At 40.3% G+C, this 18,473-nt stretch overlaps 1 protein-coding gene and 1 pseudogene across 1 annotated transcript in view; both read right to left on the reverse strand.

Moving 5' to 3' along the window:
- Nucleotides 1–2,696: 2,696 nt before the first annotated feature.
- Nucleotides 2,697–3,160, reverse strand: LOC127223223 (60S ribosomal protein L23a-like; annotated as a pseudogene).
- An 8,298-nt stretch (nucleotides 3,161–11,458) lies between these two features.
- Cep350 (centrosomal protein 350) overlaps nucleotides 11,459–18,473 on the reverse strand; it is a 139,839-nt gene continuing 132,824 nt past the window's right edge. The window contains exon 38 of the mRNA XM_051186011.1: nucleotides 11,459–15,191. Coding sequence (XP_051041968.1) covers nucleotides 15,027–15,191 — 165 coding nt within the window. The 3' untranslated portion in view covers nucleotides 11,459–15,026. The remainder of the gene's footprint in view (nucleotides 15,192–18,473) is intronic.

Consider the following 18,473-nt stretch of genomic DNA (forward strand, 5'->3'; position numbering starts at 1 on the left):
ACAGCCCTCTGGCTGATTGCTGAGTCAGAACCCCAGTTCTGCTAGAAGCTCTCAACACTCCTTAAAGTCTGGGGATGTGTCTCCAATGGTCAAGTGCTTTGTCGCACAGGCAAGATCCCCAGCACTTACATGGAAACATTGAACATGGCAGTGTGTGCTTATAACCCCAGCACTGGAAAGCAGACACAGGCAGATCCCAGAGCTTTCTAGCAGCCAATCCAGCCTCCTCTGTGAAAAGACCTGTCTAAATAGCATGGTAGACAACTCCTGAGTAATGACATCAGAAGCTGACTTCTGCCTACACATAAGCATGCATGAGTGTATATGTGTACCTGTACATATAAACACACATGCCTGTACACATACAAATGACACTTCTTACATTATTTTACTGCTTTTTGGTTTTTATGAGAATGTTCTTTTATGCCTATATGAGTAATTTAACATATATTTTGTTATAATTTTCATAGGGCTGTGTACTGAAACTAGTGTCATGTACATGCTAGTTAAGTTTTCTAATATTATTTTAAAGATTTATTTTAAAATTATGTAAATATGTTTGTGGGGGTGTGCATGTAAGTACAGGCAACTCTGCAGTCCAGAACAGGGCACCAGGTCCTCTAGAACTGGAGTTGCAGGTGGTTAACAGCCACCTGACATGGATGCTGGGAATTGGGTGTTCTGCAAAGGCAGTACATACTCTTAACCACTGAGCTGTTTCTCTATCCCCTCTAATATTATTTTTAAAGAAATTGTAATTTCTGGAAACATTTCCTATAGAGAACAGGGTAAATAGGAAATGCTTCCATCTCTTCTCATCTAACCTTTGTCTTTGTCCTATTGAAGGCAGGGCCCTAGGAGCTGCTATAGTCATCTGACCATCTTGACCTTGAGATGACCTGACCCAAAGCCATGACAGCCAGGTCATAGGCCATGCAGCTGACAGTTTTAAGCCTGGGTTGTTTTTTGAGAAGCACAGTGTAGGTAGGTGTTTTTAGGCAGGCATTTTTGTTGTTGTTTTTGTTTGGTTTTTATATTCTTAAGTATATTGGCTGTGATGAATCCACTCAGTGAAATTTACCTTTCATAGTTATTGTTTTACACATCAGCTCTTTTTTTGTAAACAAAGATGTAAAATGAAGTTAAGAGTTACACTGGTTTAGTAAAGTGGTAATAGCAGGTTCTCCTCTAAGATTCATGACCTCTCTAGCCCTGGGTACTTTAGCTAAGTTCTAGCACCATGCATAATTTTCTGTCCCGTTGATGGGCCATAAGTCCAATTACAGGTTACAACCAAGATATGAGTGCCACTGTTGCATCCTTAGTGATATCTTGCTGTGCTGGTCATCATTGTAGTTCATAGACATGATAGCTGGGTAGGACAACTGGTTGCTTCCCTCTCTTGGAAGCTTGCATAGCACTTTTCCTATAAAGTGAGTTTTTCAGGCCAGATCCAATTTGGATCCTCTAAACTCTGTGTCCTTAGTACATGGTGTCTTCATCATGTACTTTACCTCTGGGAGGCAACCACAACAGCATTGTTTTGAGAGTCTCTGGACTACCATGACCAACAACTTGAAAGGGAGTTTCTCATGCTTGGTACTGTTAGATAGTCTATGGCTATTGTGGGAAACCCTGTAAGTCCAAATGGCATAATTTCATTTAAACTATATATGTATTTAAACTGTATACAGACACTATATATGTGTCCGTATATAGTTACATCTATTATATGTCATTTTAGGTAAATAAAAAAAATACCCAAGGCTTTTCAAACAAAACCTGGACAAGAAATTTGGGAATGGTTCTCCTGTTTTTATTTTTATTTTTTTAAATAATTTAAGAAGGATTGGATATAGGTCTTCTTTGAAAGTCTGTTAGAAATCTCCTGTGAATTCATCCAGGCCTGGGTCTTTTTAGATTGGAAGGCCTTTTGTTACTGTTGCAATCTCTTCATTTGTTGTGGGTTTGTTAAGGTTGATGATCTCTTCTTTGTCATGTAAAACCATGGGCAACACAGGGAGATAGGACTCTGGGGTCCTTTCAGAAAGGAACAACCATTTTAATTCCACTGCTGTCTATATATTGTTTAGCTAGATATTAGAGATGGGATTGCAAGCAGAGGTTGAACAGACCGTCTTTCCTTCCCTTATCTGAGTTCTTCCTTCTGCGTTTCCTTGCCCTGATAGTCTTGTTTGGTCCTGAAGGATATTCCTCTTAGGCCTTACCTTCTGCCTACAGTTTTTTTGTTTTGTTTGTTTGTTTGTTTGTTTTTGCAGTCAGGGGTCACATCTGTGTCAAGGTTTATGTCAGAGAAGGGAACTCCAGACCATCTGGATTCCAATGCTTGTTGGTTTAACTTTGGTGGTTTTTGAATGAATCTAGAAATTCAACTCACCTTCTTCTTCTCCTTCTTCTTCTTTCTTCTTCTTTCTTCTTCTTTTTTCTTCTTCCTTTTTCTTCCTTCTTCCCTCTTCCTTCTTCTTTCTTCTTCCTTCTTCTTTCTTCTTCCTTTTCTTTCTTCTTCTTCTTCCTTCTTCTTCTTCTTCTTCTTCTTCTTTTCTTCACATTTTCCAACTTAACAGAGTGCATATTTTTAAAACATTCCCTTCCAATTTCTTTGTTTTTTGTTTGTTTGTTTGTTTGTTTTTTATGGTGAAAAAGTGTATATTTGGAATTAGCCAGCTGGACTCAGTTTAGATGATCCCAATTTTGTTGGCAACATCCAAAGCATCATAATTGGGAGCCAACTGAACATACGCCTTCTTCTTCTGTCAGGCCTTATGAGGGTGTTGACTTTGGCCATATCAATGTCATAGTTTCTTCACAGCCTGTTTGATCTGGTGCCTGTTGGCCTTGAAGTCCACAATGAACACAAGTGTGTTGTTGTCTTCTATCTTCTTCACGGCTGACTCAGTGGTAAGGGGAATTTGATGATGGCATAGTGGTCAAGCTTGTTTCTCTGGGGCGCGCTCTTCCGAGGGTATTTGGACTGCCTCCAGAGCCACAGGGTCGTGGGCCGCTGGAATATAGGTGATGTGCAGATCTTCTTTTTGTGGCTGTGGATGTCTTTCAGCACTGCCTTCTTGGTTTTCAAGGCCTTCGCTTTGGCTTTGGCTTTGGGAGGGGCAGGAGCTTCCTCCTTCCCTTTCGGTGCCATCTTGGCGAAAAGCCTTTGGTGTTTATTGTAATGTTTTCCTGTTCTTTTCTGTTTTTATTCATTTGTGTCCTTTCCCTTCTTTTTGTTAGGTGGCAAATAGTTTGTAGGTCTTCCTTATCTTCTCAAAGAAACAGCTCTTGGATTCATTGATTCTTTGTATTGTTTCCTTTGTCCCTATTAAATTCGTTCTGCTCTGATTTTTGTCATTTCTTGCTGTCAGCTGGATTTGGATTTGTTTTGTTTTTATTTCAAATTCTTGAGTTGCATCATTAAGTCATTTATATGTGCTTTTTTCTGAATTTTGATGAAGGCACTCAGAAATAGAAATTTCCCTAATTTAACTACTTTTGATATGTTCCAAAGGTTTTGTTGTATTTTGATTTTCTTCCAGGAAGTTTCTTCCATGACTTCCTCTTTGTCCCACTCACCATTTAATAATTGTTTCATCTCCATGAGTTTGTATAGTTACTAAAGTACTTTTTGCTGTCAATTTTATGTTAGGAAATTTATGATCACATAGGACACATGGAGTTACTTCAATTTTTAAAGACTTGTTTTGGGTGCCAGGATGTGATGTATTTTAGAGAAGTTTCTGTAAGTTGCTGAATAGAATGTATGTTCTTTGGATGGATATTCTGTAGATATCTGTTAAATACATTTGATGTTTTATGTCATTTAATTCTGATATTCCTGTTTATTGTTTTAGATGTCCTATCTAATGGAGAAAGTGGGGTTTTGAAGTTACCTATTATTATTGGGTTGGTGTTAATGTGCAGTCTTTAATAAAACTGGCTACACCAGAGTTTGGTGCATGTATGTTATAAGCATTATAATGTTTTCTTGGTTCATTGTCCCCTTGATTAGAAGAAAGCATCCTTCTCTATCTTTTCTTCTTAGTTTTAGTTTGATGTCTATCTTTGTCGGATATTAGGATAGCAATGCCTTCTTGCTTCCTGATACCATATGATTGGAATATTTTTTTCTAACATTTTTCTTTAATGTGGTGCCTATCTTTAAAACTAAGACAGATTTTCTGTAGATAGCTTGTATCTCTTCATTAGAGAATTGAGGCCCCTAATATTTAAAGTTATAAATGGAAGGTGTGTGTTGATTGCAGTCATTTTTTTCCTGTTTGTGTTCTTTGTCATACTTTGTGTTTTAGAAATTATAGCTTCATTTGTTTTCTTTCTAGTCTCTTGGTTATGCTTATTCCTCTATTCAATTTGAAGTATTGCTTCCAGTATTCTTTTTAGTGTTTGTCAGCTATAAATGAATTCTTTTAGCCTGTTTGAACTATGGAAAGCTTTTCTTTTTTCTTCAACCACAGTTGACAATTTTTTTCTGGGTACAGTCATCTAGGTTGGCATTTGTGGGCTTTTAGAACTTGGAAGACATTGCTCCAGGCTCTTCAGCTCTCAAAGTTTCCATTAAAGGAATATCATTCCAGTTGGTTTTATTTTTGACTTACTTATTTTTCCTCTTTCATATTCTTTCCTTGTTCTGTGTATTTAGTATTTTAGTTATGGTAGATTGTGAGGAATTTCTTTTCTGCTCTTTGAACTCTATATATTTCTTGTATTTGTATGAATATGTCTTTCCTTAGTTTGGAGAAGTTTTCTCTTATGATCTTGTTGAAGAGCTGGTCTATGCCATTGACCTGAGATTCTTTTCTTTCATCTCTACCTATAACTTAAAGATAGTCTTTTCATGGTAATTCAGTTTTTGATTTTCTTTTCCTGTATTTAAAATTTTTTAAATGTTCTTTGATTGCCTTGTATGGTCTAATTATCATAATCCTGATATTCTATTTTCTACTTGGTCTGTGTAAGGAGTACGGTTTCAAGAGGTCTGTTCTACTTTTGAGGCTCCCCTTGAGTTTTCTATTTGGGTTATTGAGTTTTTCCACATTGTATATATGTATGTGTGTGTTTGTACATATGTATGCATGTAGAGAAAGCAAGAGATAGAGAGAGCGATTTAGACTAATTCCATAAATTCAGTGACTCTAGAGACACCTGACTAACACAGTTGTGTAGGTCAGCCCATGGGGGTTGTGGTGGTATGGGCAGAGCCAACCAGATTAGGCTGGATGTGGGACTGGGGTGAGATCTAATGATAGGGGAGGGCTTGTGGAGGGGAAGGTCAGATAGATTCACCAGGTTGAGCCCTAGGACAAGATGGGCCAGATGGTGCTGAATGGAGAGATTGGATGTGGTACTCAAGAGGGATGAAATTAGGTGGTAGCTTCCACCTTAGTTTTTGAGATAGGGTCTCTTGATGAAGCTTAGTGTTTGGCTAGACTGACTGGCTAGTGAGTCACTGGAATCTGTCTTCTCCACTCCCATGTCCAGTAATGAAGAGGTAACTGCCAACTACGATGTCTGTGATCAGAATTTAGCTCCACATGCTTGCACAGCAAGCATTAAACCCATTGAGCAATCTCTCCTACAACCTAGAGATTTTTTTAAAAATGCCTTTTTCTGTCTTTTGCATTGCCATGCCAGCAGAATTTCTTGTCTTTTCTGATTTAGTTTCTGTCATATTGGTGACTTCCCTCAGTGTCTGAAAATATTTAGCTGTGCTAGTATTTTGATGAGCAACTCAGCTTTTGACTGTGAATTCCCTGGAAGAGGATCCAGTAGTGGCTACGTTTTCTTCATAGACTTCTTCATGACAGGTCTTTCTTTTACGAACATTTTATTTTACTAGAATTTAGTTGTTCATCCTCTTCCTGGCATGGAGCTGGGATAAATTTTGCTGGGTGTCCATGCTGAGCACTCAAACCTTAGCCCAACCCTTGCTTTGAGTTGGGTGCCTCACTTGCATGCTAGTGCCTAGAGTCCCCATGAGCTGACTCTCAGGTTCAGTTTCTGGGGAGAATCAGTTATCTCTCTTCATAATGGTCAGTGCTCTGGATCTGCTAGGCCTCATGTTGCTAAACCACCATGAGTTATGTAACTAAACTTAGGGGCTGCAAGTATTTTGACAGCAGTAAAAGACTTCTGAGCACACAATAACCAAAATATTAGTTCAAAATTAAATGCAAAATGAGTTTGATGTGTTTGTGACACTACCCACCAGTGTTGCATTCTGCTACTTCCCCTTAGTTCTGAACTCACAAGAGGCCCACTCTGCATTGCGAATGCCATCACACCACACAGTGCTAAGGAACATGGCTTGAAAGATGCCCACTCAGATTCCAGAGTATAGTATAGTATGAATTGAAGTGTTAACTGTATTTATGGAACTTCTGCTCTTGTAAAAGCAGTTTTCCTACTCTTTCTAGGGCCCAATCTCTGGATCTCCATTCTTACACATATAGTTACTCTCCAGGCTCACAGGAGATTCTCAGGGTTCCATTTTTGTCTTTAAGTAGACAAATTATAGAAAAGACTTCTAATATTTTCCTACCATCACCCCTCAATGTATAAATATCAAATTAGTACTTATTTGGATTGTATTAGAATGCTGAATTTAAAAAAAATTGCTATTTGAGAGGCTGAGAGAAGGCTCAATGGTTAAGAGCACTGACTGCTCTTCTAGAGGACCCAGGGTCCCAGCTCCCACATGGCAGCTCACAGCCATTTGTTAACTCCAGTTCCTGGGGATCTGCTGCCTCCTTCTGGCCTCTGTGTGATTCAGGCTTGTATGTGGTGCACAGAAATACATGCAGGCAAAATATCCACACACATAAAATAATGAAGTAATTGCTATTTGAGTTGCTGACTTAAATTTCACTTAAATTAAAAAGGGATTGCAAATAGGAAAATCTTAAGAAGCCCGAACTCCTTCCAGACCATCCCAGCTCCTCTTTCATCCCTGTGGGGAAGGCAGTTATGTTCAGCTTCCTGCCCATGCTTGGAGACATTAGAATAGGCCTTGGCCTAATCAAATTCCATTTAAAGGTCCTCTGGCCAGTGCTGGCCTAATTCCATGAGGGTATATCTTTTCCTGCTTTAGATCAGCAGAACTCTTTGTTCTGCTTGTACTCATGTCAGTGGCTCCAAGCATTCCTCCAGCTTTCTGCTGGGATAGGGCCAAGGGGAAAGTCTCCCATTGCAGCCACATTGCTCACACTAGCTGCAAGATAGGTCTGCTGGTCACTGAGGACCAAGGCATTTCAAGGTGCTCTATCTAGTGCAGGGTCTCTTCTCTGGCTGTAAGTGAATGCTATGCCACTTGAGTATTGTCCCCCTGTGTGCAATGGTCTCTTCCTTGTTACTGCCTATAGTAAAGAACTGTAAGAAAAGATGTGGGGTGATGAGATGGCTTAGAGAATAAAGGTGTTTGCTGTGCAAGTCTTGAGGAGTTGGGTTCCTGTCATGGAACCCATGAAAAGCTGGAAGGTGAGAACTGATTCTATAAAGTTGTCCCTTGACCACCAAATGCACACAGTAACGTGTGTGTGTAACACACACAAAACAAACTTTATTATTATTTTTTTTTAAGTGGAACTGGCCAGGTGGTGGTTAGTGCACACCTTTAATCCCAGCACTCAGGAGGCAGAGGCAGGTGGATCTCTGTGAGTTCCAGGACAGCCAAGGCTGTTACACAGTGAAACCATGTCTTGAAAAACAAAAGCAAACAAAAAACAAGAAAAGTGGAACTGAAGGGGTGAGAGAAATAGCTGTGCAGTTAAGAGTGCTTGCTGCTCTTCCAGAGGACTGGAGTTGGTCCCCAGCGTGTGTGTGTGTGTGTGTGTGTGTGTGTGTGTGTGTGTGTGTGTGTGTGTGGTGGAGGGGGTAGTGGGGATGGTGACATGTTGCATGGGGGTGATGGCAGTGGAGGTGGTGTGGCGGCTTAAAACTACCAGTAACTCCAGCTTCAGGGCCTCTGACATCCTCTTCAGGCCTTCAAAGGATCTGCATACACACGAGCTTAGTGGGCTCACATGTCCCTCCCACCTCCCCTCACACATGAATAGAAACCTTAATTTTAAAGATGGAATGGAAAAGCTAATCTACCTTGTACTCAGCAAACTGCTGCGATTGCCTGTCTGCCCCAAACAGAACAAAAAGTTTACCTTTATATAAAATGGGCCAACTCATGAAAACTAATTCCCCTCCCTGAGAATCCCAGGAAAGTCCTAGATACAACACAATTATGTAGCTATTGCCAGCATGCCCTGGCCACAAAATATGGCAAATTAGGTCACAACAAGTAGGCCATGGCCACTTCTTCATGTTCATATGACAATCACATGAGCCTGCTGGACACAGACTACAGAGGTGCCTCACCACAATGGACACAATGCAAAAATGTAAGGCCGTCATGCAGACACAGAAATGCCATTGTGGCTTCAAAAACACCTCTAGTCATATGCTCAGATATCAAAAATGATTCTAGTCTGAGCATGACACCACAGTCATGGTCCAAGCCATAGCACAGGAGACAGGATCTTCTGGTGGGATGAAATTAGAAACAGTGAGGAGTAAATAGGTATACAAACATTCAAAAGCCATGCAAACATTAACCATCACTCTTGGGACAAAAGTCACTTGGTTGCAACTTATGTTGGAAGATCCTGAACTTGTATGGAACTGGCAAGCAAGCAATCTTCTGCCCTGTAGAATCCCAACCACCCAACACCAGATGCACTTCTCAGAGTATTTCCTGAGCAGATGTGATCCTGGCTGAGGCTGTGTCATCAGGTCTTCTTACCTCATACCTGTGACAATTCTATATTCAAGGCCTTCCTGTCATGGGACTTGATGGAATGGGAGAAAGTTGGACAGAACAATGGGACATGAAGAGTTCTCTATCACACGAAGGATCCTTAACACATCAGCGCAATGGGTGGCATTATAAGATATGTCAAGTTCAGTCAAGTGCCGTTCCTCCGTTTGTCTGGTTGGGATGGAAAGGTTTGGCTCTAGTGTGGGGGCATTAAATCCCTACTGAAATAGCAGACAAGAGTGTCTCCTGGAAAGCTCATGGAGGTGGTGTGTGGGAACATTTCACTGTTGTGACAACACCCTGCTAGGAACTAGCACAGCTGAAGGGAGGATTTGTCATTCCAGAAATCCCTCTCATCCCACACTCCCATTGTTAGGGTTCTGTCTCTACACAATGACTTGGAATTTCCTAAGATAAACAGGACTCACCAAACTAACTAGTCAGGGTGGCAAGGGACAGCAGAATCACCCTTAGTTGTGTTATGTGGATACTGGTACACATAATTTGAGGATGGAAGAAACAGAGCTGGAAAGATGTCTGCTCAGGTGAAGTGTTTATCAGCTATACACCTGGCGGTCCCCGGGAAACTTAAAGACAAAAACAGAAACAAACAAACAAAAAAAGTAAGTTTGGTTTATTCCTCCAGGCAGTGGTGGTGCATGTCTTTAGTCCCAGCACTATGGAGACAGAAACAGGCAGATCTCTGTGTGTTTGAGGCCAGCCTGGTCTACAGATTGAGTTCCAGGACAACTAGGGCAGAGAAACATGTCTCAAAAAACAAAAACAAAACAAATAATTGGCATACCCAAGACACTTGGGGTTCCTAGTAAGTGAAGGTCTCTTGATTTGGTTTTCCTGGTTTTGGTTTCCTCAAAACCAGAGGGTAGCTGCATCTAGAAAGGAGGCTAAGCAGGTCCTATCAGACCAAGGTGTCCTCCACATTTAGAACTTTGTATCCTGCTGAATGTGATGTGTTGTGGTATTCTTTCATTAAGGGCTAGTCACATGCAGTCCCCCTACTGTGGGAATCATGCAAGAACAGGCCTTGGACTGGAATGCTTCTATAGCCTGTGCTGGGGGACTAGCTCTGCTTTAGACTCAATAGTACTCTCATCATAAATAAGCTCTGGTATCTGACTCTCAGCACACCCCCAGATCTTTGTCTTCCATTGTAATGAGAAGGGATGAAGAGAAAGTCTTCCAAGATGACCTGAGTAGGATGTTGGCAGTTGACCTCATCGGAGTTGGCAATATTATAGATCTGCTGGCCATGGGGTGGGTGTGACTGAAGAATTGCAGGGGTTGGAAACAGTGTCACTTAGCCCGATGTGTCTTGTTTATTTTGGGTGACCTTGAATCATGCACTGGCAGGCACTTATCTACCTGCTGATCTTGGCTACACAGCCCAGCCACCTGTGAAACAGACATAATCTCTTCATCTTGTCCACTGTTCTGAGCTACTAGCATGTGATTTCTGATCTCCTTTGGAGTTCCTTTCTGTGAACTCTCAGCCTTTTTTGGCTCTGCTATGTTAATTGCCATCCTTTCATCTCATGTTTTGATTCAAGATTACAGCAATTCAGTCTCCCTCCCATCCCCCCAACAAGCATTTCCTAAGCATCAGCTACATTATCTGGTACATAGTAAATATTCAGACTTTTTTGTGTGGTTGTTTTTAAGGAGTTGAACAGTATCTTAAGAGTCTGTTGCCATTCTGAGACCATGGTTTTCTGAGGATTCTTTACAAGGTTTGGGTTGAAAGTATAGCAGACTTTGCCATCAGGAGGAAGGTGAATGCAGGTAAAAGGGGGGTGGGTACTTCTCCCTGATGCAGAAAGGAGGCTGTTCTGAGTGCCACAATACTTCCATTGTTGGAGTCCTTTGATTCTGCATATCCAGCTCCATTCTCCACCAAGCTCTTATTTGCAGAAATAAATTACACCCTTAATACCCAGTCATTTTTGTGGCCCACTTAATTATGTGTGACTTTATGTGTTATTTTTCAGGGTTGAGCAAGACTCAAGTCATCTGGGAGAAATGAAGGAAGCCCATCCATATTCAAGACAAACATATAAGCCAAATACGGTGTCATGTTGTTAGCTTATTCTACAGAGGAAGCTGAAGTAAGAGAGTTGAACATGTTCAAAGTTTGAAGTCAGCTTGGACTACATAGGGAGATCCCATGTCAAAAAACAAAATCCAGGTAAGATTTATCAGGGAGCTCTCTCCTGACCCAACCCCACCATTTTAACATATTCCTCCCTGAGCATGCATGCTTCTTTTGCAGCTCTCGGTGTTTGACATGCACTGGTTTTCAAAAAGCAGTTTTTGATGATATTCACTAGAGTTCAAGCTTCATAAGCCAGGGACCATGCCTGTCTCCTTGGCTGTCTCCCCAGCACTAAGCACTATGCTAAGAACACAGGTGGTGCTTGGTGCTTATCTGAGGAATTAACGGGTGGTCAGGGTGCTTAGCTTCCTGTGCTGGTGACTCTTGGGTGCAGGGTCAACAGCTTTTACTCTAAAGAACAAGTGTCCTGAAACAAAACAAGAACTCAATTTCATGAGGACTCCTTTTCTAAAATTGGCTCATGAATGGACAAACTGACACCTGACATGAAATTAATTTATAAATCAATTTATTTACAGATTTCATCTTAAAGTACATTTTAGTTAACAAATCTATTTACACAGGTATACATGGGAATTCACCCCAGTTATTTTACAGAGTACTTACAAACCACACCCTTAGTCTTCTATGCAGATCTGCACGGGTGTGACTATTGGCTGAAGATGGCCTGATGACCAGGCTATTTACACACACACAGTAAACGGGTTTATTTTTCATGTCTGCACAGTACAGTACACACAAGGAGGCTAAGCCCCCTAGAGAATTCTTTGCAATGTGTAACCAAAAAGGCTTTGCAAAGTTCAGAAGGAAAAGCTTTTAAACATAGGTTAATTAAAATGACAGTACCTCCTTTACACCAGTTTACATTTTTCTTCACATTTTTATAATACAAAGATTTTATTGAATTGCTGCACAACCAGTTTTAAGATGATTTGTAAACATGTAAGTTCCTACAATTTGCATTAAACATCATTGTAGTTTCTATCACTTGCTGTTTGAATTAATGTTTTATTCACTAGTATTCTTAAGGTAGTAAAAGGAAGATGTAAGTTTGAATTTCTTGCAGAAAAGTTATGAGTCTCTAATGCTGTGCTACAGAAATTCTTTTGCAAGTACACACTTTATTCAAGTATTGCAAAAAGCTAAGGCCACTTTTTTTCAAGACAAGAAAGTGAACAAAATTGTTTTTATCAATAGGCCACAACACTCTTATGAGCAATGCAATCTCTTTTGAAAGATAATTTCTCAGAGACCTGTAGTCACAGAAGGAATTCACCTTCCTTATTAACTACTTTTGAGCTCTTCCCACTTTTCCCTAGAGTAAAAATTCCTGTTTAGACCTGAAGAGGGAATCGATACCCTGTACTTATTTAACCCAGAGTTAACTGCCCTGGATAGCACAAATTATTTTAGACTCAGAAGTAAATCTGAAGCCTACAGGTGGTTTACTACTAGTTCTGATAGTGCTATTCTAAACGGTATTACTGCTGATGCAAAGATCTTCTGGAGGAATTATGCAGGAAGACGGAAAGGGTAGGGCTTGGGAGAAGGAGCAAAGATTAGAAAGAGGGACTATTAGGTTCTTGGTTATGAGGCAGGGCTTCATTAAAAAGATCCCAGTATGGAACAAGTGGCTGGATATCCACATTTATCATTCCTGATCCTAACAATAAACCCATCTCAGTTAGATCCAAATAGTTACAATAGTAAGAAACCTGTTAAGTGCAGATTCTTTTTGTTTGTTTGTTTTTGCTACCAAACTGTAGTTATGATTGCTAGCAAAGGATGAGACTGGTCTGCTCCTGTCTCTTTCCTGGAACACAGGATTCTTGGATAGTGAAGACAGCTGGAGGAGGTTAGGATGGTCACTGCCATGGTCCGGCAGTGTTCAGGTTACTGAATCCATGAACTTATGTCAGTATGTTTTTCCTTTTCTGGCATTTTAATGTAAAGAGCAAAGATACACTTTCTTATTAAAAATTAACTTTAGGTCCAAATAATGAAGATGTGGAAAACAACCTATATTCCTATTATAATCTGATATTCATTTGTAAAAAAGTATAGCAGCTGTAAAGTTGAGTATCATAAAGACAATGTGATCCTACAAACAGTCAAGGGATGTACACAAGATGTTTCCTGTCTTCCAAAGAACACAAACTGAAGAGAAATATCTTTGCTTTCATTGGCCACATGAAAACACAATTTCCACACTACTAATAAATAACCCCAAGAAACCTTTCCTTCTCTTAGTCAAGTTGCTCATTATGGCTAAAGACAACAGCTCAACAGCAAATGCACAGAAGAGATGCTGATGAGACACCCACCTGAGCATTTGGAGACCCAATTATACCAGTTCAGTGCTTTCCTATTGTCAAGAGCTAGCACACCAGTCACTGTGCAAAATGCAAAGATCTCAATGATGATTTCAGAAAATCTCATGAATGACACCATGAAACTGAAGAGGAATGAAGTGTGCATAGTGAAATACTTGAGACACAAAGGCAAATTTAGAAGAAAGATGCAGAAAAGAACAAAGGTGCACACTTAAGGGTTACGCTGTCTTTGGGTTTTCTAATGTGTTTTGAAGCTGTAATGTCCAAGGTATCTGTTGAGTGTGAGCCTAGTGGATGTCTTACCATGCTGCTCTAGTCGGAACTGTAAGATTAAGGCATTTACATTCATGCCTAAGATCATCCACATTCTCCGGGATTACTTGAAGGACAGGACTGATGAAGAGAAACCAGTCTAGAAGGCAAGTGCTAAGGGCCCAGGGGAGCACCGTGTGCTCTGTGGGCTGGAGTCTGGGGATTTTTCTCAGGTTTTCTCAGGTATAGGTAATAATTGTAAGATGCAGTGCTACAAGAGAGGCAGGGTAGAATTGACAGCGTCTTTCTAGTCCTCTCCCGCTCCTGCTGTCATGGGTGATGTAAATGCCTGTTGTCTTTTTGATGAACTGAACTTATTCTTTAGTGTGTGTATAGACTTATTAAAACTGCAGCTTTCTTTCCTGTGCGAAGACAAAACTGTAGAAGCTTCAAGACAGAGGTTTACTATTAGGAGAATCTTTCACTTCTTAATAGGGACACACATCTTCAACTTAATAATTTATCTTAAAATAAATTAAAAAATGTTCCACAGAGCAAAACAAGCACGCAGACTATAGACAATATCTTCTTGTCTTTGGTGCACACACTCGTTTCCTAAATCATTCAAGTAACAGCATCTGACTTCTGGGGAGTTTGAAGGCCAAAATGAGTTCTTTCCACTTTTGCCTGGATGCCTGAGATGGTCCTGAGTATCTACGATTCTGAGAGCAGCTGGCAGAGGTTAGGGCAAGTGAGGAAAGAGCAGGGAGGGACAGGGCAGAAGAACCAGCCCGTAGCAGTCCTGGAGCCTCATCTTCAGTGGGACATTTGTTTTTCACCCAGACAAGAAAATTAAACAAAATGCAAATGGATTATAGTTTTTTAGGTGGAGCCCAAAAAGCAAAGCTACCACTTATTTTTGATGTCTACTCGGTGCTGCTCAACTTCAAGAATGGAAGAAACTGGTCTTCAAGAAGAAATAAACTCCAGAATGCGAGTAGGCATAGAATCTTGAATTTGCCTATTTTAGAAGTGGTATGGTTAATACTGTTGAGAGACTATGATGTCCATTTTATGATTTCTTTATATAGACCAGTATTATATTTTGAAAGTTAAAAGATGAACTTCTTTACCTCTCTTTCCTGATGAGACTCAGGGAAGTGATAGCCTTGTCTAAGCTTAGAGGTAAGTCTGGTGTTCTCAGCCCTCATCTGAGACCTAGTAGGGGTGCTACTCAGCATCAGGAGTGTAACCCTGTCCATGGGAAAGAACCACAGAATCCAATGGACAGTCTGTAAAGGCAAAGTCTGTAATACCAGATACACCACATTGTCCCATGAACTCCAAACCAGCGGTCCAGAAGAACAGGTTCAAAGTCCAGAAGCATTCTTGCTATGGTGGAGACGGGTGTATATCAGGAGGCAGAAAGGCCAGACTCATGTTAGCACTCAGGGTTCCATTTATTTGCAAGACGTCACACAAGTAGCATTCTCCCCTGTTTCTCACTGATCTGATTGAGAACATCAATGGTATCTTTGATCAAGGTCTCAAAGATGCCATCAGCCAGCTGCATCTTCACACACAACTCATCCTCATCATAGTTAACCCATTGTGCCTCCTCCTCATGGAGCTCCTGGACCTAGACATTAGAAGGCAATAAATTAGCAAATCTGTCACAGAGCTTAGAAATTACATCTCCATGTTACAGTCCCATCCACAATAATATGTTTCAAAGAAATAATGTCAATACAACATGACAGTATTCCAGCATTTTATAGATACTAAGGATTTCAAGTCCACTGTCTATGTTAACATAAGGGAATGCATATAGGAGCTTACAGGAAAGAGAACCATCAAGTTTAGATGTATGGGTTGCAATGAAAAATTCTACTCATCCAACCAGCGCTAGATATGATTCTAGAGTATTCAAATCAAATAATTCCTCAATAACTGCCTGCCTATAATTTTAAATTACTATAGACTCCAGAAACATACATGGTGACCTCCTTACAATCGTAGTGTGAGTGGGATAGGGGCCAGGTGGAAGAGCCCTGACCTAGTTCCAAACTCATCAAAATTAACTACAGTTACAGGGTTGTTCTAGTCTAATAACAAAAAAAAAAAAAAAAAAAAAAAAAAAAAAGCCAAGTGAAGGTTCCTGATTTGTCTGTTTGTTTTGTTTTTGTGTATGTGATCAGGAAAGGCAGAGTAGAAGCTGTAACAGACATGGCAGAGGCCACAGCATGGAGGTGAAGAGGAGAATATGCCATGCTCACACCTGTCTTTTTGGAGGAAGGCTTGCAAGTCTTATGAATATCTAACTCTCTGTTCCTTAATTTACAGTCTGTGGAACAGATGGCACCACTGGAAAGGGTTCTAAGGGAACTCACTCTCAGTGAATACAACGAACATAGCATATTGAAGAGAAGACCACCCGTAAGCTAGTTTAATTCAGTTTCTTCTTTTTACTATGCCACAGAATCCTGTCCACATATAAGGAACTGATATGAAGGCCAACCTAATTCTGTATGGTGCTGGGAACAACCCTGTTCTGGGAAAGCTAACAAGTAGGTCTGCATAAGAGATTTCACATTCTCAGTTTACCTTTAATCTGTTAATCAAATATTTCTCTGTCAAAACCAAAATTTTAGGGGATGATATTCTATGGAAATCTTTTTACACTTGCAGCAGAAATAGTTCATGACAGCATTCAGCATCTCTTCGGTGTAGTGTGGGTGCATGGTTTCAATGACTACTGTTCCTAGAACAAGTTACCAATGGTAACAGTTTCTTTCTCCCTCAAAGGAGCAGGCTAGGGCTCAGTAGTTACAGTACATGCCTACCATGCCACAAAGTCCCATGTTCAGTTCCCAGTATCATAAATCAGGAATCATTTGTCTTAGAACCCACACATTTCCTTTTTGTCTGATTCTCAGATCAAAGTTCACCTAGGTACGTCAATGAGAACTATAGATCTGTTATTTCCCTCTAGTTTTCAGAGTCTATTATACATATATCTCTACAGATGTATGTGTGCCTTTGTATACAGTATATAAATGCATTCATTAAATTAGAAATAAAAGCAGTTTAATAGTAACTCCCCCCACACAAACTGGTAGTTGTAGAACAGTTTCTTAAAACTGCTATCAGACATGCATGCATGTTCAAGCGCGTGCAAGTATGTACATGTGCAGTCGTGTAAGATTTCTGAATGTGCAATGATCAAAAATCAAATACATAATGGATCAGAGGTGTTTCTGGTAATAGTCACATGCTACATCGCTGCAGCCTTGGTTCAGAACATACATGTGCACTGTGTGACATCAAAAGGTGTCCCAAATAGCTCAGTACTACTGTATGCTATGAGTTAATGTTTTCTGATCTTAAAGAAAACATGATTAATTACAGAAAACAGAACTTCATTGTTTTCCTACAGTTAACTCCTCAGAATGTATCAAACTAGTTAGTAACTCTTTGGACTGCACTGTGACTTTGAGTTTCATGTAAAAAAATGAATTTTGGCTTGGAATTACAACAGAATTCCCAACAATTTCTGAAATGGTTCAAAATATACTTCTGCCATTTTGCACTATGGATTTATGCAAAGTGACATGGCTATGAAATCAAAGTATCAATCAACTCTGGAAAATGTTGAAGACACTTGTCTTGCAGTGTAATATATTCAGCCAAGATTTGATTCTTTATGGGAAAATAAGCGAGCACATCTATCTCATTAGCATGCAAACATGCTTTAATCTTTAATCAGTGTTAAATTTATATCTGCACACCAAAGAAATGATTTAAGATCTTTGATGTATTTATTATCAGTAAATGTTTGATTGGTATACTTATTTATATGCTTGAAGCTGCATGAAGATCTCTCAGACAGCCAAGGAAATGTGAAGAGAATGTGGCCAGGGTCTCTCACAACTGACCTGTTTCCCTGCACAGGCAGATAAGTTGCATTGTGACTAAAGGCAGTTCATTCTCCTAGAAGGAATTTCTACCTTCTGACTTGTTGACTTGTAAGACCCTTTGTGCTTCCATTCTACTCTCTTCCTTGATAAACTGTACTCCATGCATACATATTTTTCCACTAGGCTGTGAACTTCCAAAGAACTTTTTGTAATTTTCTAGTGATTAGCATAGTGTAAAGTCAATGTCTGGTATGAGCCAAATTCATGGTTTTGGGCTTTTTGAGATTGCAATCTTCCTGCTTCGGCTTTCCCAGTATTGGGATGACAGGAATGACCTACCATGTCAAGCTCAGTTCATGTTTTTCAAATGACTTAGATGGAGAAAGAACCAACAAATGTGGTAATCTGGAATGATTTCACAAGACTAAGGGCGTGTAATAGGATTGGGGGGGGGTGATTCTAGCTACTCTACCAATTCATAAGTGCCTGAAAGCTTATCCTGGGCCCATCTCTTTGCATTCAGCCTTAGAGGCCAGGCAAAAACTTGACTTCCTTTTCCCCCTACTCCTGGCTGTTATATTAATAGAACTACCAATCTACTTTTGGTCCCCTAGGCAGGCCTACCAGACACGTGCTCAGCTGCCATATCTAATGACTGTGACCCAGCAGTAGAAGTCAGCAGTTATGGTTACTTTGGAGCAGAGAGCAACACTGGACAGGCAGCTCAGGGCAGGTACCCTGAGAGCAGGAGTTCCAGAAATGGCCTTGGTTCTCTGGTCTGATATTGACAAGAAGGGGTGCTGGTTTCTCAGCTCCACCAAAACATGCACCCCTGATTGTAAGTTACACGCAGGGGGGGGGGGGTGGAAACTAAAACTCTAGTGCAAGCCTTAACCCCCGCTGTTGAAAAGCTTTGGGGCTAGAATTCTAGGTCACGGTAGCAATGGACTGTATTATCTATTCCCTAGTTTCAGCACATCTCCTAAATGATGTGAGTGGTGCCT

Source organism: Phodopus roborovskii, unplaced genomic scaffold (genome assembly GCF_943737965.1).
Source record: "Phodopus roborovskii unplaced genomic scaffold, PHOROB, whole genome shotgun sequence".
NCBI lineage: Eukaryota > Metazoa > Chordata > Mammalia > Rodentia > Cricetidae > Phodopus > Phodopus roborovskii.